Source organism: Heloderma suspectum, chromosome 6 (assembly GCF_057233095.1).
Source record: "Heloderma suspectum isolate Gila_16-S chromosome 6, 16-S_ref, whole genome shotgun sequence".
Lineage (NCBI taxonomy): Eukaryota > Metazoa > Chordata > Lepidosauria > Squamata > Helodermatidae > Heloderma > Heloderma suspectum.
In genome coordinates this window covers 7,260,937-7,281,070 of record NC_139463.1, presented here as the reverse complement: position 1 = coordinate 7,281,070, position 20,134 = coordinate 7,260,937, and the positions used below count along the sequence as shown (strand labels likewise).

The 20,134-nt window shown below is 47.5% G+C and overlaps 1 protein-coding gene across 1 annotated transcript in view; it reads left to right on the top strand.

The window, feature by feature from the left end:
* MFRP (membrane frizzled-related protein) overlaps positions 1-20,134 on the top strand; it is a 42,076-nt gene that overhangs the window by 9,902 nt on the left and 12,040 nt on the right. The window contains exons 2-9 of the mRNA XM_084803572.1: positions 930-1,083; positions 2,724-2,855; positions 4,439-4,600; positions 6,036-6,264; positions 11,262-11,392; positions 12,175-12,300; positions 15,053-15,129; positions 17,023-17,171. Coding sequence (XP_084659698.1) covers positions 930-1,083; positions 2,724-2,855; positions 4,439-4,600; positions 6,036-6,264; positions 11,262-11,392; positions 12,175-12,300; positions 15,053-15,129; positions 17,023-17,171 — 1,160 coding nt within the window. The remainder of the gene's footprint in view (positions 1-929; positions 1,084-2,723; positions 2,856-4,438; positions 4,601-6,035; positions 6,265-11,261; positions 11,393-12,174; positions 12,301-15,052; positions 15,130-17,022; positions 17,172-20,134) is intronic.

The window sequence follows — 20,134 nt, the reverse complement described above, 5'->3', positions numbered from 1 at the left end:
CCATTTCAGTTCACTGACACCCAAAATGTCTATATTTAATCTTGACATCTCCCCAGTAACCACATCCAATTTGCCCTGGCTCATAGATCTTACATTCCAGGTTGCTATGGTGTGCTGATCTTTAGAACATCGGATTCGTCGTTCACCACCAGCACCATCGGCTGCTAGCCATCCTTTCGGCTTTGAGCTAGCTGTGTCATCACATCTTGGGCTAGTTGAACTTATCCTCTGTTCCTCCCCAGTAGTATTTTGACCATCTTCCGACCTGGCAGTCCCATCTTCCGATGGTATACCGACATATCTCTGGTTGTACTGATCCATTTAGTTTTCATGGCAAGAATACTGGGGTGGGTTGCCGTTTCCTTCCCCAGGGATTGTATTTAGTCTGATCTCTCTGCCATGACCTTCCCGTCGTGGGTGTCCCTTCATGGTTTAGCTCATGACATCATTGAGGTGCTCAAGCTCCAGCACCACGACAAGGTAATGATCTCCTTTGCTGAAGATGTAACAACTACCCATGGTTTAAACATCCCAGAGTGCACAACCCAACAATAAAGCATGGCTTCTCTTTGTGGATTGTTGGTGGATAACAAACCATGCTTTGTTAGCATGAACAAGTTCACGCATCACATCAACCCAGAATTCAACAACCCAAGCCATGGGTTACCGTTATCTGCAAACTCAGCTATTTGCTGAAACTATTTCTCAACCTAACCTACTTTACAGGGCTATTGTAAGGATAAAATGATTGGAAGGAAGAACTCTGTGTGCCACCCTGAGGTTCCTGGAGGAAAGGCAGATAAAAATGTAATTAGTACTGCTTTCTTCAGCAGTTGGAGGGGTGGGAAGAAGATAGATATAGATATAGATATAGATATAGATATAGATAGATATCCATTTTTGTCTCACTGCTGCCTGGTTTTCCCCAGGAAAATGCCAGCTCTCCGGGTCCACCTCCTTTGCCACGGTTCTTGCTGACAGAATTCTCCAACCCCGTATTCGAGGAGGATGGCGAGGGAGCAGCCCAGAGTCAACCAGATGGCGAGAACAGAAGCAGCGTGAAACTTGCTGCCAACGGTTTTGGTATTGCCAGTGGGGGTCACTGTAGTGGGAGGGGGTTGAGGCATTGGTAGAGGATTTGAGGGGGCTAGCATGATGGAGGCAGAGGAAATGATCCGGTGTGCGGGGATCCCTTCAGCCACCCTCCCCTGTGAGTGCAAAGGTGATTGGGGAGCGGTTCAAATCATAGTAAGTCCGCACAACTTCAAATAAAAACAATGTCAATAAAAACAATGAAAACATATTAAGTGATTAATATTAAATATGAACAAGTTTAATACAAACAGTTTCAGTAAAATACAGTTTCAAAACATCCATCAGTTTTAACTGTAAGTTGCCTTGGGGGCCCTAATATGGGCTGTAAGGCAGCTGATAAATGAATATAATATAAATATAACCAACAAATAACCATTAAAAGCCAGGGAGAACAGATGAGTTTGGGTTCACCTTTGTTGCAAACCAGCCAATATTCTGCTGCTGCGACCAGTAAGAAGACCACATTTTGCTTCATCAAAACAACACGGATATCTCAGTGAAGACCCAAAAAACCAATAAACTCAAGGTTCTGTCCATATACAGAGTGCATTCTGTGGCTGTTCTGGAAAAACAGCACACACATACATGACGATGATGAAGAAGAAGAAGAAGAAGAAGAATTTCATTTCTATACTGTCCCATAACCGAAGTTCCCTGGGCTATTTACAAAGATTAAAACACTGAAAATACAATATGGAAAATTTAAAAATATAAAAAAAAACACAAACAGACAATATACATAAAGACAACATATATCTAAAAACAATTTTGAGCACTCAGCCAAAGCATAAAATAAATCCAGGATCAAAAGTTAAAAACAGCAGAAGCAGTACAATCCTAAGAAAAGCAGCGTTTTCAACATCAACATTTCACAGCCCTACAGCAGCAACCCTTCTCCAGTCCCATTCCCCAGGGCAGGCTAGACCTGGAAGGAGGCTAGAGGGACAAAAGCCATGAAGCCCACTGGGTGACTTTGGGCCAGTCACTGGCTCTCAGCCTAACCTACCTCACAGGGTTGTTGTCAGGATAAAATGGAGGAGGAGGAGGTGGTGGTGGTTCAAGTGCTAATGCCTTGGGCTTCTTGGAGGAAAGTCGGGATATAAATGTAATTAATTTAGAAATTAAATAACTAAATAAAATAAGCGGACCTGGAATAAGGAAGCTAGCTATGTTTGCAGGGTGGGTGGTAGTGTGTAGGGTGGCCAGGAGTCCTCTTTTACAGAGGACATTCTTTTATTTGAAGGGTTGCCAGAGGACTGTCCTCTATTTTGAAGGAGTCCTCTCTTTGAAGGGCTGTCCAGTCCAGGTCTGGATTCAAGATAAAGAACCCTCAGAAGGAAGATCAAAAGGGCCCATCAACAGCACCTGGACAGCAGACTGAGAAAGGCCCACAGCCCACTTTCTCACAGTCTTCCCCACCATGGTGTGACATACTATTTAAACTATAATAATTATTTCTAAATGTGCATCTATACATATAAATGAGCAAATGCACATTTTATGCCAATCGGTGTCTTCTTTGCGGGGGGGGGGGGGATGCCTGTCCTTTTTTTCGGTTCACAAGCGGCCACCCTAGTCCTGTGCACCGGCTGCATTGTGACTCTGCACCCCTGCTTCTCTACCTGCAGCCCAACAGGTCCGGGACGTGGCAAGCAGGAAGTTCAAGCCGGACTGCAAGTTCTCCTGGCTCTGTGTGGCCATTCTCGGCACCGTGCTCTTCCTGCTGCTGGCCTTACTGGTGGGCATCGTCATCGTCTCCCGTACGTTGCAGGCAACACGACTTCTCAGGGATGCCTCATTTACAGGGAGGTTTCCTCAATTCAGGCCTGGCTTCATCAAACTGTCCAGGGCAAAGCTTTCCCCCTCTTAAGAAAATCTTTGATGTCGCCATCCCAAAGCTCCATTAACAACCATCTATTTCTATATTTAAAGTGCTTTTATCCCATTCCTCGGCCAAAAGGTATCCCAGAGTGGCTTACATATAATCAGTAAAACAAGACAGTCTTTGCCCACAGGCTTACAGTCTAAAAAGACGCGACACACAAGGGAAAAAGGATGTGGAGGGAAGAGGGGAAATGCATCCCCTGTGGTCAGCATAGGTCATTTATTTATTTATTTATTTATTTATTTATTTATTTCATTTCTATACCTTTCACATGCACACTGAATGTGTGGGACCTCTTCCCACTCTGGCCCTCCAGGCGTTGATTCAAAGAGAAGACAGGATACCGTGGAGAAGATGCTGATGCTAGGGAAAGTGGAAGGCCAAAGGAAGAGGGGCCGACCAAGGGCAAGATGGATGGATGACATTCTGGAGGTGACGGACTCGACCTTGGGGGAGCTGGGAGTGGCGATGGCCGACAGGAAGCTCTGGCGCGGGCTGGTCTATGAAGTCACGAAGCGTCGGAAGCGACTGACCGAATAAACAACAACGACACTCGTAAGCTCTGAACCAGCCTTCCTCAGCTTGGCACTCTTCATCACCCGATGAAGTGATGGGAGTTGTAGTCCAACACATTTGGAGGGCGCCAGGTTGAGCAACACTACTCTGGACCTTTGGCTGAACACACGAGGGTTGGGTCAGGATGCGATCCCTGCTCTGCCCCCCCCGCTGTCAGTGAAGGCTTGATTGTTGTGTGAATAGGGCTCATTTGCCCCAGTTTCTTGGAGAGTTTCTCCAAGAACTCTGGATCCAGTGTCTGAGAATGCTGAGCTTAAACATGGTGATTAATGGTGGTGACCCATGATTAATTCAGCAGGTAAGTGATCACTGGGCAAGTCCATAACTGGGTATTCCCCCATGAAGGCTCCCCTCCCTCACCTATTACCACCAGCAGCCATTCCAGAAGGCTGAGCTGAGAAAGCTGAGAAAGAGAAAGAGAGAGAGAGAGGGAGGGAGGGAGGGAGGGAGGGAGGGAGGACCAGAGCCATTCCATCAACCCTGCTGATTAATTTTTCCCCTGTTCCATCCCCATCCCTTTGTCCATGTGTGTCGTGTCTTGTTAGATTGCAAGCCTGTGGGCAGGGGTGGCCCAGTTTGATTATATGTCAGCCACTCTGGAAGCCTGTTTGACTGAGGTGTGGCATAAAAATACTTCAAATAAAGAACTAAGCGGGTATTATTAATGCCACCTCTCCCAAGGATGGTGATTAACCTCATATGTTATTGTTGTGTTCTTAGGTGAATTTTAAAATGTGCACATTTGCAATGTCAAAATGAGTGGTGGGGGGTGGCAAATGTAACTCTGGGTGGGGCTGTTGAGAGCCACACCTCAGCAGTCTCTCTTTCCTAACCTCGATCTTCTCATCCCCTTGCCTCTGAATTCTATTTTTGTGGCTGAAGAGCTGAGATCCGCTCACCCAATCAAACACTCACCTGGGGCTTCTAATGCCCACACCATCACCAATGCTACTTCAACACCCATCACCAGGACCTGGCCAAGCCCTAAATCCACGCCCATGCCACCCCAGGGAGAACCACGTGGAACCATGACACCAGCACCCCGTGAGTAGCCCCTTGCTGCTGAAGCTGTGGGCTTTTCTACATATGGCTTGTAACCTGCACCTTACAAGTGGCGGGTGGGGGGTAGGGGTCTTTCTCTGCCTTTCTATATTTTTAATTACACAACCACTAGATGGGGCTGTGATAGAGCAGAATTGCACAATTATGCAAGAGTCTTGTTCCTCCATTTCTGAATAATACCACACTTTCCTTGATTTAAAAAAAAGCCGGGGAAATGGCTGCAAAGAGTGCGAGAGGCCCTGGAGGATGGCAACATCATGTAAAGGACCTACAAACTACCATAAGTGAGCAATCATACGTGCACAATAAAAGCTTCATGTAGAAAGGCTCTCTATGCCTTCCCCACTCCGAAAGGCATGATTTGAGCATGGTGCATAAGTGTTTTCTTTCTGTACGATACAATTTAAAAAACAGAATGGGGGGCAGTGGTGCAGCTAAAGCTTAACTTTGGGGCCAAAGTCCAGAGCATGACAGCCTAACACCCTCCCCCAAATCACCATCCAGAGAGCAGCTGGTATTGATGGCAGCAGAAGCAAACTCCATTTTATTTCTGTAGTCATGATGGTGAGTTTAAAATGCAAAACTACACATGCTCAGAATAGTTCTTTTATCAGGGCTAGCAAACAGATTTGATGTCGCTGTTCTAACATATCAGGAATGCAGAAGCAGTTGTCAAGCAAGGAACGGCGAGGGGGAGAAGTGCTAGCTGGATGCTTCAGTAATACACATGGCCATCTAAAAAGGCACCCCCATGAGATCATGGACTCTGTGCTAGACCAAACAATTTCCCTTGCAAAAAAAATTGCTTCCTGCCCAAGGGGAAGGGCACCCTGCCCAGGCTGAAGCCAGTATGACTTTAGGCCCTTAAAAAAAAAAGTTTATTCTGCCCCTCACCAGCAACAGTGCACTCTGCACACATTCCAAGAGCTCTCAGCTTGAAATGCCAGAACTTTTGAACACAAAATTGGCCTTGAGTAACCGCTATAAATTATAAAACGGGGGGGGGGGGGTCCTTATTAATTGCATTTATATCCCAGTTGCCCTCCAAGGAGTTCAGCAGAGAGTGGGGTACATAGCTTTTCTGCCCTTTTACCCTCACAACAGCCCTGTGAAGTAGGTTTGCCTCAGAGGCAACGACTCACCGAAGTCACCCAGTCTGGGGATTTCGACCAGGACCTCTCCAGTCCTAGCCTGACACTCAAACCCAACTTTCCCCAACTGGGCACTTTCCATATGTGTTGGGACTACAACTCCCATCATCCCCAGCCAGCAGGTTGAAGGATGCTGTTCTAACCAGTTCACCATCCTGTCTCTCCTCTTTATTTGGTATGCACACAGCCGCCTCTGTTTAGCAATTCCCTGCTCTTTGCAGAGACGCAATCCCAGAGTGGGGTTCTTCCTTTGTCTCCTCTTGCAGCATGCGGGGGGACCCTCCGTGGCCCCGAGGGCTCCTTCAGCTCCCCCAGCTACCCTGCCCACTACCCTCCCAATGCCCTGTGCAAATGGCACATCCAGGTGACGGCAGGGATGGCCATCCAACTGAAGGTGGAGGTGCTGGACGTGGAGAATTCAGCCTCGTGCCTCTACGACCGGCTAGAGATATACAAGGAGCAGGACGCAGCCTCGTTGTGGGACGGGACCACCAGGTAAGGAGGTACCATCCTACCCTGGGTTGGTAGCATTCAGTGGAGCAGGATAGGCCTGGTGTGTGTGTGTGTGTGTGTGTGTGTGTGTGTGTAGAGTGAGCCCAAATTTTGCTGCCTGAGGCAAAGGAGCCTCTCTGCCATTCCACATTCCAGAGCTGACCAGACTAGCGTTCAAGTTTTCCTTCAATGCTAGCAAGTAGCAGGCTGGCTTAGGGGCCAGTGGGGAGGCTGGATGGCACACACAGCCCTGTCTCATACCTCGGCGTCACCCCCCAACGTCCAGCACCCACCGCCTGAGGCAGCCGTCTCACTCTACCTAGTAGCAGGGCCGGCCCCATTTGTGATCCACCAAGCAAGGAGCATGTGCCCCAACACCATAAACAATGGGCTACGAGGGACTCGATCCTAGGGACAGGCGAACGAACGAGGTTCGAGATCGCTAGGTTGTCGTCTCGCCTCTCATCCTGCGCCCGATTCCCGGTTGGGTTTGCGATCACTGCTCATTCTGCGCGAACGGGAAAAGGGCACCAATCAAGCAGCAACTGAACATGAAATTTGCGAAAATTGGATGGGAAAGTCGTGCAAATTGAACTCATGCACGCGGCCAGTGATTTGTGAACATTTTCAGTGGACACGTGTTCACGTTGGGGCTTCGAACAAGGCATCCTCAGATGTTTTGTGAGCAAAAACAAAATTCTCATAAACCCCTACTCGATAATGACATAAGAAGAGAACCCTGTTTCCCACTGTTGCTAGCCAGATGCCTCTAAAAAGCCCACAAGCTGGGCCTTCTCCCACGTCTTGCTTCCCAGCAACTGGTGTTCTGAGCTGGACTGCCTCTGAGCATGGAGGTTTCACTTCGCTAATATTCCCTGATAAAACTCTCCATCCATTTCTCTAATTGCCTTTTAAAGCCACCTCAGACAGCAGCCCTCATCATGTCTTGTAGCAGCGAATTCCATAAGGTTATGATGCTTGTTGTTGTCGTGTTGCCAGTGTTGTTATTATGCAGGGGTAAACAGGGAAAGAATATGTGATTGTCTCAGTTGCAGTTGATCAGCCTTGGTTAAGGATGCTAGAAGAGCGATTCTTCTTAGGGGAAGGGTTGTGTCTCAGTGGTGGAGCCCCTGCTCTGCATGCAAAAGGTCCCAAGTTCAATCCCTGGCTTCTTCAGGCAGGGCTGGGAAAGAATCCTGCCTGAAACCCTGGAGAGCAACTGCTGCCAGTCAGTGTTGACAATACTGGGCTAGATGGACCAAGGGTCTTGACTCAGTCTGAGGCAGCTTCCTATGTTCCTATGATCAGACCCAAGGTCTGTCTAGTCCAGCATTCTGGCCAACGCTGGCCAACTGCGGGGGGGGGCAGTCCCAGGCATCAGGGGCAGCAAGGGGGACAGGGGGGAGTCTTTTGAGGCAGCAAGGGATGTTTGGAGGGCTGGTGAGGGTGGAGCAGGAGAAGCAGAGTTCACAGGCAGGGATGTGCCCAGATATTGATGCAAGCAGCAAGGGCACAGAGCGCTTTGCAGGTAAGGGCAAGAAACGTGTGCTGGATCCGGGAGCAGGAAGCCAAGGTAGGGGTGTCGCGTGGTCAGAGTGATGGGGGAGGTGAGTGGTTGGGTCATCAGTGCTGGAGAGATGTGAGGGGAACAAAGCGAGACGACAAAAGATCAGAGCAGAGAAGGTGACAGTAGAGACTGTTTCTTTCGCCTGCCATAAATCTACTGCCAACCAATTTAACTGGGTGACCATGAGGTCCGAGAGATGGAGAAAAACATTTGGTTACATTTATATCCTGCCTTTCCTCCAAGGAACCCAAGGCACTGTACATAATCCACCTCCTCTCCTTTTTATGCATTTTGCTTGCTTGTGGGGCAACCAGAGCACTGAGCGGGAGCAGTTGTCACAAGTCAGACACATCTGGAGGGTTGGATTTCTAGGCCAATTCATGTTGACACGAGAGACATCAAAAGTGAGTTGTTGTTTTCTGGCTTGTGAATCTGACTTTCGCAAGGCTGCTAGTTCATGTGACTGTCCGTCCATCCGTCCATCTCCCCACCCCCCCCGTGGTGGCTGCTGGAACGTACCATGAGTGGGGAACCCTTAGAAACAAGCAGGTAGTTTTATATCAAAATTTAATGCAAAGTCAAAAGATGACCATGTTTAATATTGTGAAATTACATCTTGTCGAATGCAATACTTTTATATCTTGGTATTAACCTTAAAATCTCAACAAGATCCATAATTGAGGGCCAAAACAGAAATTACTTTAAATGTGTATCTCTTCCTTTTATGTTTACTCTAGAGTAGGGACAGGGTGCCCAATCTGGATCTCAAAGGCCCCCTACCCTCCATGCCATGCTCCCAATCTGGATCAGGGGCTCTCCACCTACTTGAGGGTAAAAACAACTGCTGGACACACATTTAAAGTAACTTCTGTTTTGGCCCTGAGAATGTTGGAGTGGGACTGAAAAAGAAGAATTTAAAACTGACATTTTGCACATGAATTCAAGCAAAGGGACATTGCTGGCAGGGTGGGGGCAGAAATGTAAAACTCAATCCCTATGGTTCTAATGCTGAACTCAGTGGTCCTCCTTTCAGGGCAGCCCAGACAGCACAGGCAGTACAGACGGATGCCTGGGATGCCCGAAATACAAAAAGCACTAAGCTATCCTGGAACACTCTCAAAGGGGGAGGCAGACACTGCCAAGATCATGCCGCCCCTGTACAAATCTATGGTGCAGCCAAACTTGGAATAATGTGTCCAGTTCTGGTCACCGCACCTAAAAAAGGACACTGTAGAGTTGGGAAAAGTGCAGAAAAGGGCAACTGAAATGATCAAGAGGCTGGAGTATCTCCCCTATGAGGAAAGGCTACAGGTGGGATTGTTTAGCTTAGAAAAAAGGCAAGTACGGGGAGACATGGTAGACGTGTGCAGAATTATGCATGGTGTGAATTGGATAGGGAGACATTTTTCTCCCTCTCTCACAAAACCAGAGCCTGGGGTTATCCCATGAAGCTGTTGGGTGGGAGATTCAGGACAGAGAAAAGGAAGGACTTCTTCACACAGTGCAGAGTTAAACTGTGGAATTCACTTCCACAAGAAGTAGTGATGGCCACCAGTTTGGATGGCTTTGAAAGGGGGTTGGACAAATTCATGGAGAAGGCTGTTGATAGGTACTAGTCCTGATGGCTCTGTGCTACCTCCAGTATCAGAGGCTGTGTGCTTGTGTACACCAGTTGCTGGGGAACTTGGGTGGGAGGGTGCTGTTGCAGTCATGCCCTCCTTGCAGGTTTCCCGTGGGCAGCTGGTCGGCCACTGTGTGAACAGAATACTGGACTAGATGGACCCTTGGTCTGATCCAGCAGGGCTCTTCTGCTGTTCTTATTAGATCATGTATAGCAGCGGTCCCCAACCTTTTTGGTGCCAGGAACCAGTCCAATTTTTCCACGGACTGTGGGGGGGGGGGTTCGGCTGGCGGACTTCTGGCCGCTGGGACGCAAATGGCATCCATGTAGCAGACGCCATTTGTGTCCCTATTCTTTGCAGTAATCAGATATGTAAAGATTTATGTAGCCTATTACTTGTAGAACAGGGACACAAATGGCGTCTGCTATGCAGACGCCATTTGTGTCCCAGCAGCCAGAAGTCCGCCAGTGGCCAGAGCCGGCCGGCAGCTCTGTGGACTCACCAAGGAGCGGAGCCGTCCGGGGCCAGCAAGGATTCCGGGGGGGGGGAACAGATCACCTCCCCACCCCCGTGGACCCCTGCAGACCCCTGCAGACCCAAGGTGAGGGGGTTTCGCACATTCCTGCAGCCCGGTGGCTGACAGGCCACGGACCTGCGGTGCCAGTCCACAGCCTGGGGGTTGGGGACCCCTGATGTATAGTATACCGCTGTGAGCGGTAGAGGAAGGACATGATACTCATAATTGGGAATGCTGTTGAATGTACGAGTTAGAAGTGTGTATGTGTGTGTTCCTGCAATCTAATTTTTGGAGAATTTCCTTGTGAAAGATTTCCCCTGAATTCCTTTCAGTTAGGGTTATCAATTGATCTGGAAAAAATGGCTTGGCCAAGTCCTATGCCTTTAACAGCAGCTTGATCTACAGAAATCAGCAGGTAATGCTTTTCACGAAATGGGAAGAAGCTTGATCAGCTGCTAACATCTGCATATCAAACTGTTTTTAAAGGCACAAGAGCAGAGCCCAGCCAAAAAGCTGTCAACTGTGCTTTCAGACATACTCCACTACCCCAGGGTTAATGTTTTGGGATAGCCTCCCTGTACACCTGGGATATCAAACCTCTTTCAGCCCAAGGACTGAATTTAGTCTCAGAGAAGCTCTCCGAGGCCGCATTCTGGTGATGGGTGGATCCAAGGACACTGCCCAACTGCCAAAAAATATCTAAAATCAGTGGAGGCTGCTGGCTCCAATGCCAGCAGGGCAGTGAATCCATTCCAGGTTTCAGTCAGAACCAGCCAGAACTCTAAAGTCAGAGTTTCGCACCTTGGATAGCTCCTTCAGAGTTCTGACTGCTTCTGACTGAAACCCGGAAGCACCTTGGACAGCTCCTTTGGAGTTCTGACTGGTTCTGACTGAAACCCAGAAGCACCTTGGACAGCTCCTTCAGAGTTCTGACTGAAACCCAGAGCGGATTCACCACCCAACAGACATCGGAGCCACCAGCCTCCACTGCCCAGAATGCCAGCGTTGTTTAGCTTAAGGCTCATTCTGCTAGTAACGAAACCTTAGGAGAGACATTTTACCCTTTTAGGATGGGAGAAAAAACTTTACAAAAGCTGGGAAACCAACAAACTATCAGTGGCTGAGAGAAAGGGGGTGGGGCTTGGGAAAGAGGTGTGGCCATCTGGGGGATTTGGCCTGCGGGCCAGAAGTTCAACACCCCTGCCATACACCTGCCCCTTCTCTCTTCCAGGGGGCCATGGGAAAATACTAGCTGTCGCTCTTGGCTCCCTTGTTTACCAACTGGCTTTTGCAGGTACTGTGGCTCCGTGGCACCTGCAACAATCAACACCAACTCCAGCCGGCTGCAAGTCATCTTTGTGTCGGATGATAACATTGCTGCCTCAGGCTTCAGTGCCAGGTATCGAGCCATTCCACCCAGTGAAAGTAAGTGCGCTCAACTTGTGGGGATGAGAGAAGCGGGAAAGAGCATGAGCAATTCCCCCCCCCCGGGGGGGGCAGGTAAAGGGAGAGCCTTCAAAAAGATCTGTCCAAACCCTGGCTATTCCTGGCAACTGTGGGAAGAAAGAAAGTATTTCTTCATTTATTATTCAATATTCTGATGTTTGGTCCCCAAAGAGATCCCTGAGGTGACTAGCGACAATCAAAGCTAAGACAAGCTAAAACCAGTCCACAAAATAAACAATAAAACAAAAACAATGCATTAAAAAAAAAAACACCAGAAACAGCAAGAGAAATTAGCAAGGGAAGAGGAAGTTGTTATTCAAATCCATAAGCAGAGTGAAATATAAAGCCAAAACATCATCAGAGAGGGCAGGAGGAGTCTCTTGGGGTCAAAGACTTACTCAAGCATTGAGTTATAAACTCTGGCCATGTGTGTACCCTGGCTAATTTTGTTCTCAGGGGTATGGGAAAGTTCTAGTTCAGGAAATGAACTGAAAGACAAACCTGCTCTACAATCCCAAACTGGTTTGAAGCAGTTTTGAAACCAGATTGAACTCATCATTCCTCCACCACCTGTACCATCATCACCCAAGAAACCACAGGATTGGCACTTCTTTTTTAAGAGGTCTCATACACACCCCTCATAAAACTAAAATTCCCAAGGTCCCTTAGGGAGGAGGGAGGAACCATGACAAAACCAGTTTTGAAACAACTCGGTTTGAATTCTTAGCCTCTTGTCCTCTCGGAGTATTTGTCTGTTCTAGAGAACTGTTCCTGGAATGAGTTTTTCTGTGACCACGGGCGGTGCCTCCTCCCAGCTGAAGTATGCGATGGTTACCATGACTGTCATGACAAGAGAGATGAAACCAATTGTAGCACGAAACACAAAGGTACAGCTTGCACCCAGCAACAATGTGCAATGAAGCAATGCTCAAAGAATTGTGGGGGGGGGGGAGAGACACAAAGGGGTGGCAAATACAAATACTGGGGGAACAAAAATGAATATAGATAATGTAATAAATAAATAAATTGTGATTTGCCTTTTCTAATGATGAAATAGTTAAGAACATCTAGGAGTGCTCTGCTGGATCAGACCTGAAGTCTATCTAATCCAGTATTGTCATGTCCCCTGGTTCTGAGGTTCCACATTACCTCGAGGAGGACTCAGACAGGTCACAGGTCACCCCACTCCAGGGGGAGCCCTCAGCCCCCCTTCTGTGTCATCACAGCCTGAGGATGTAGCTCTCATCATCTGACTGAGGGTGATGCCCCTGCAGCTTCTCTTATCCCTCATCCACACAGGAGCATGAGACTTCAGAAGCAGACACTGGCCCTCAAGAACTGCAGTCATGGGGGGAGCCACTGAAAGACAAGGTTCTGCCAGCCTTCTTATGGCCTCACAGTTGACTGCAGCTTTTTGCTGAGACAACAGCTCTTTATGGGAGAATGCTCCAGCCAGCACTTCCTCCAGTGTGCTGTCCAAGGTCCTGATGGGAGCTTTGCCCTGCCGTGCCCTAAACAGACAGTGCCATGTTGCCGTCCTCGTCCCCTGGGCCTCACGCTTAGTCAGGACAGGTATCCTGTTTTCTACAGCATCCAGGCAGATAAATCCAGGAAGCCTTCAAGCCAGACATGAAGCCCACAGCCCTCCCTTTCAGTTGCTGCTCATCAACTGGGAATCATTGGCAGACTGCCTCTGAGCATGGAGGTTCTATAGGGCCATTATGCCTATATAGAAGACCTCTCCATTGATATACCTCTCCTCCTCCTCCTCCTCCTCCTCCTCCTCCTCTTCCTCGCATTTGTCTGCTCCTACTTTAAAGCCATCTAAGCCACTGGCCATAGCCACATCTTGTGGCAGTGAGTTCCACACATTAATTCCGCATGCTGTGAAGAAGTCCATCCATTTGTCCTGCATCTGATGCCAATCAGTGTCATTGTGTGATCCTGGGTTGTAGTTGAGAGGAAGCCGGATTTCTCTCTGTCCACTTTCTCCACACTGTTCATGCTTTTATAAGCCTCTATCATGTCTGCCTCAGTTGCCTTTTCCCCCATCCCCTTTTCATTTAAACCCTGGCACAAAGTTTCCTTTGGAGCAGGGAAGACTACCTTGGAGACTGAAGGCATGGCTACACTACAAATTTAAATGATTTTCAAACCTGTTTTAGCAGCAAGGCTTGCAGCTTATGTGCCAATTCAATAAGGGGGTTAGGCTCTTCTAAGACAACTCTCAGCACCCACCCAAGACTACAGGTCCCAGGGTCCTTTGGAGGAGAGTTAAACAACATGAGTGGTAGTGCGGAAGCACCATTTCTGTGCCTTTTGAATCATTTTCAGTCTACACGCTGAGAAGGAACGATAGGGTTGCACCAGCAAGCGCAAAAGTTTGCAAAGTCCCCAGGCAGAATCAGGGCAGGTCACCAGCAAGCACCAAACAACTCAAGCAGTGTCTGACTTAGCACAGACAGTTCAAAAAGTCCTGCTCACTTTACACCATGGGTCGTAACTGGGTTATTTCTGATACAGTGCACTCACTGCTGTAGATGGGCCTCTGAAATGGAAGTGAAGTGTGTAAAAGAAGCCCCAAACTAGTTGTGGGTACATGGTGGAATCCAGGACCCAGAGGCAACCTGGATCCATTTCGGACATCTGGCAGACCAGAGGTCAAAACATGTGGCTTACTTTTGCCTTGCCCTCTAGTCCCTCGCTCCCTCGTACCTCCCTTCTCCTCACAACACAAATGCTTAGCAACTTCCATAGTTCAGGATGTTCAGCGAAATGAATGACCCAGACTCAAGCACTGGATTGGGGAATCTTGCCAAATCTCTCCTCTTTCATGAATCCCTTGCTTAGAAACTCCCTCCCCCAGATCCGTTTTGGACTGGACAGGACCCTCGGAGCATGGTGGCCATGTGTCCTACATCGCAGAGGACACAGTCCTTTGCTTGAAGGTCATTCAGAGGGCGGTCCTTGGGCTGTGCAGTCCAAGTCCAAATTAAAGATAAAGAAGCAGCTGGGGCCTCAAAGTAGCCCATCCACAGGTAGCACAAGCTCACCTGGCCACAGTCTTCCCCACTATGGGGAGATGTATTCTATTTTTATTTAAATTGTAGTACTTATTTTTAGATGTATATATATATATTAGCATGTGTGAACTAGGTCCAACCCTAGGTGCCTGTGATGCAAGCCCATCCATCACCATAATGTGTTCATTCATTCATTCATTCATTCATTTCATGTCTATACCTCCCAATACCTGAAACTCTCTGGGTGGTTCACAAAGATTAAAACCACAAAGCGCAGCATAAAACAATATAAATTATGAAAGCTTAAAACCACACTATAACAGTACAACCAGAATAAAACCTAGCAGCAATGCAGAGATTTAATATACAGATTTAAAACACCGGAGCTAAAAGACTAGGAAGCTAAAATGTTAAAATACTGGGAGAATAGAAATGTCTTCACTGGCGCCGGAAGGAATACAACATAGGCAGCAGGCAAATCTCTCTAGGGGGCTCATTCTACAGCTGGGGTGCCACAGCAGAAAAGGCCCTCTTCCTGGTAGCCGCCTGCCTCACTGCCTTTGGCAGGGGCTCACGGAGAAGGACTGCTGAGGATGTCTGTTTTGTCTCCTTCCAGGTTGTGGGGGGACCCTGACCAGCTTGGAGGGGCACTTCTTCTCCCCAAATTACCCCCAGCCATACCCACATCTGCAGGTGAGTGTGCGCTTGATTGAGCTGGCTCATGGGCCGGAAAAGAGAACCCCCTGTTCACTGTCTCCATGCCACACTAGCCTGTGTTTGCTCCACACCATTGGGCAGTAATGCTTTAGCATCTGAACAATACCACACTCTAATAACAGGCAGCCTTGCATCAGTTCTTGCAAAATCATTGGAATTGCAGGCCTTTGAGAAATAGTCACCAGACAGAATGGTTCGGATCCTGCCCTTTATTAGCAACTGCATTATCAAGAGCTGAACGGCAAACATATCGCTGCCCAGACCTTGAGGTGAAATGAAATTTGCACATAAATTCAAAATGTAGTAATATTCCAGAATTGTCTTGGATTTCAAATGTGATCAAATTTTGCTTTTGAAATTCAAATTTTAGGTATACTTAGAAAAACCTCAAATATTCAAGGTGAGTGTTAAGGTGATACTAATTCTTTAAAAAAGAAAAAGAAAAAAAACCCAAATCCAGCCATGTCTATATTCACTAGACCCACTACAGCTGCAATATTTATAGTTGATCAATCTACAATTATTCTGAAAAGTTTTTAATGAGTAGCATTGTAAATGAACACTTTTTATTTAATAGATTTATTACAGTTGATTATATATTCATTTATATCATCATTTATATTCATTTACACAGTTGAAAAAAAGAGGATCAATTAAAAAGGTGGATCAATTAAATCAATTTGGATCAGCTGAAAAGGTGCCTCCTGAGATTTTTTGGAGGTGTGGGGTAGAGGATCTAGAGATGTGAAGGTCGGGGGGGCAGAAAAATGGGGTGGGTGGAAACATTTGGGGGGGAATGTTTTTCTCCCAAATTTTCCAAAAATTGTGGCTGAGGAGGGGGAAAAATGACAGGGGAAAAATGTTTTCCATTTTTCCCCCATTTTCCCCTGGTTTCACCACCACCCAGGCCTCTGGGGGGGGGTCACTGCCACCATTAGAGCTCCTTCCCCAGGAGCCCCCTCAGTGTGAAGGGGCAGAAAAATGGGGCCATTTCACCAGCATCACGCAGATGGAACTTCAAGGGCAGGCTTCCCCAATCTGGAAACCTCCGAATGTGTTGGACCCTCATAATTTCCAGCCAGCCTGGCCTACGGGAGTTTTAGTCCCACACATCTGAAGGGCGCCATGTTGGGCAAGGTTGTTTTAGGAGTAGGGGAGAGGAATGGCTGCCACTGCCACGACAAAATGAAGGTGGTAGCGGCAAAGTAAAGCAAAAGGGATAAGCAATTTTGCCTCTGCAAAACTCACCCTATTAAAAAGAAACTGAATTACACAATTACCCACCAGGACATTAACAAAGAACTGCTCAAAGATCTGGATGAGTGTGCTTGGAGAAAAGACCATTAGAGCAGCCATGCTAGCTGGGGGAGGCTGAGAGTTTTAGTCCAAGACATCTGGGGAGCCCCAGGTTGGGGAAGTCTGCATTAGAGAGAGCCACCCCCCTCCAAAATCCAGCTTTTTGACATCCCTATTAAATACCACCCTTTTGAGCCATGCTAGGAGCTTTCCTGTCAACAGGGCCAGCCCTACCATTAGGCAGAGCGAGGCAGTTTCTTCAGGCACCAGATGCTGGGAGGTGGCAGGAAAGTGTCAGAGGAGAGCAGTGTGGGCCTCATGGCTTGCCCTGCACCCCCTAAACTAGCCAGCTGCCTTCAGATCCAAAGGAGGAAGATGTTCCATCCCCAGTATTGAAGTAAGATTGATCTGCTAGTCAAGTTGGCCTTTGTACATGGAATGGGAGTGGGCACCATCTTGTTTTTTGCCTCGGGAAGCAAAATGTCTTGGGCCAGCCCGCCTGTCAAGTCCGGACCAGACCTTGTCCCTCAGTGGTGGGCCAAGCAAGCTTCCGAACTTGCCTTTCCCTTCCAGCTCTGCCTCTGGCATATCTTGGTGCCCCTGGGCCACGTGATCGACTTGCATTTCCTCAACTTCAGCCTGGAGTCACAGGATGACTGCAACTATGACTTTGTGGAGGTATATGACAGCGCAGGGATCGGGACAACCAGCATCCTGGGCAGGTACGGTGGCTTCTTGTCCCCCCATAATGCAGGGGAATTCCAATGGTTGCTCTTTTCAGAACCCTTCCTTTCCCCCAGACATTTCCAGAGAGGATGGTTCAGACAGGAAGCACAAATTTGGAATGAACAGCCACAGCAAATGAGACCAGGGGCTGATGAATCATGCATCCTTTCTCATGTTCCCCTTCCCAGTTTTGCCTTTCCCAGTTTTGCTTCTGTTCTTCCATTAGGGGCCAATTTCATGAGCTTCTCTACATGAAGCTGTTAATCACTGTATCTATCTTCAGTCTCGACGTGGAAATGAGATCCGAGGTCTACACAAAGAGCTTTTCCTTTCCTGCTTTTCCACTATATAACCTCTAGTTGGAGTTGTGCTATAGTAGAATACCCCAAATATTCCACTATGCTGTTTGTACTTGTACAAACAGCACTTTCAGAAATAATACCCCATTTTCCCCATTCTAAAAAACCCTGGAAAAGTGCTCTGAAAAAACAGAAGTGAAACTGGAGATCACAACACCGTCTAAAAAACCCATAAACCATTGTAAGGAATCACGAGTGCACAATAAATGCCTCACATAGAAAAGCTCCACATCTGGTTTTAAGTGAGGTTTGCCTGGTGCGTACATAAACATCTTTCCAGCGTTAGCAAAGACTTTTTATGTTCTCCTGGGTTTTTGAAGCGTTTCTACTGTTAACATTTGTAATATTTTTATTCAGTTCATATTACTAAAGCATGGAAAAACTGTAGACTCTGTTTATAATAGTGTTTTAGCCCAATTTGATCATTCTTGTCTGTGTTATGTTATATTAATGACTATGAGTATACTGGCTTGTGCTGCTTTCCCCTTGTCGATTTTAGCCCTGAATTTGTGGGGCAAGGGATGTGTGTATACACACAATTGATACTCATATCACTGAATAGGCGTGCATGCGTGCCTGTGCATGTGTGTATGAAAGACAGAAAGACTAACAACAGAGTATTACAAATATATTTTAAGGTAAACTTTTCAGCTTCCACCTTCATCGGTAGCTGTGCTGTGTAGCTTCTGCCCTACTGATGACTGCAGGAGCCAAAACGTTTAGATTAAAATATATTTTTAATACTCTGTTGCTAGCGTTTCTACCTTTTTAATACATTTTACCTTAAGAATGATGGCATCCACAGTGGATCCAGAGCCTCCTTGTTGCTTTGCTGTTGTGCCGCTTTACACCAACCCTGCTCTCCTATATATACTCTATAAGAAATTCTATAATGTATGAATTGCTCTACAACATATTCTCAGACCAACAAACACTAAACAGAAAACAAAGAATATACATGTGTGAGTGCGTATGGATAACTTGAAACATAAACATTGTGTCCTGAATGCCTGTTCCCAATGTTCCACAGAGTTGTCACATTAATTTTAAAAAACCCACAAAAATGTCAAATGGGTGAGTTAAACCAAAGGCCGCTCTCTGCTTCATGAATTACACATTTTAGAGTTCCCTAGAGGCAGGGGGGTTCCCCCTTAATGTTTTATATTTATTTAGGGTGAAATCCTATTGGGATAGACCGCCACCTCCAAACTCAGAGGTGACCAACTATCCAATGCAGAGCAAGTAGAGTGCAGAGGGGATCCTCTCCTCTGTGCTCCAGCCGCCTTGCATTTGTGGCTAGAGGGTTGATTTCAGCTGTCTAGCCAGGGTGCCTCAGAGCGGGCGGGGAGGCCGCATGGCACACGGGAAGCGGCATACCGGCACTTCTGCCATCCCCTCTCCGTCCCCAGGAATGCCCCCTTTTTGCTCACTCTGCACTGTCCTTACGAGCGCGGAGCCAGGGACAAACCGCACAACCTATGAGGTGGAGGGGGCAGGGAGTCAGTTTTCTGGGAACCGACCTCGGAGTGCTGGCTCTGAGCTTGCTTCCCATAAAACAAAAAATTATATGGCTGTCTAGATGCTTTCTAGTGGCCATAGGATTGTGCCCTTATGTTATTTATTTATTACATTTCTAATCCACCCAGTAACAAATGGTCTCCCTTTACTATTTGTTTCTCTGAGAATATGTTATAGAGCCAGTGTGGCGTAGTGGTTAGAGTGTTGGACTGGGAGCCGGGAGATCCAGGTTCTAGTCCCCACTCAGCCATGGAAGCTCACTGGGTGACTTTGGGCCAGTCACAGACTCTCAGCCCAGCCTACCTCACAGGGTTGTTGTTGTGAGGATAAAATGGAGAGGAGGAGGCAGGTTATGTATGTCGCCTTGAGTTCCTTGGAGGAAAAAATATAGGGCAGTCCACCCTATCCTATATACTAGGAGGTGGGGATGTATGGACTGTGTAAAATCCATTGTGTCAGTTTCATGGATTGTCAGGCACCTTTCATTCCGTCATCTGCCCATGGACAGAATCAGGTGTTTTTGCTTCCGAATTTGCACAAATTCGCACGTGCAAAAATGCACACGTGTGAAAATACATAAATTCCCCCCAGAGGCGCATGTTTATGGTTTAGCCTATGGGGGAAATGTGCATTTCTGGATGGGTTTTTTTAATTTTGCGTATTTTTCGATTACAAAATTTGCGCAAAATTCAGGAAAGCTAGAAAAATGATCTGCCAGTCTGTGGAATCTGTCTGACAGGGGAAAAGCCAGTCCACTGCGGAATCTGCCGGTCGGATTCATGAAAATCAGAACTCATTTGATTCCGTTGAGGATTTCTCTGACATCCCTACTAGTAGGGAACTTATTCCCTGAGCGAGGATGCTTCTGTGGCTAAAATGGCTGCATCTACAGCAGGGGTGACCAGCTTCAGCGGGTCGGGGGGGTGCATTGGCCACCCTAGAACCTGCATGGGCCGGGCCTTCTGCTGCCAGAAGAGTCCGTGCTTCCAGAATCCCAGCAATCCTGCTGGGGTACAAGGTGCGTGGGGAAGGGTTCCAGCAGGATTGGGCTCCCCGCAGTCTGCCAAACTGCTGTGGGAGCC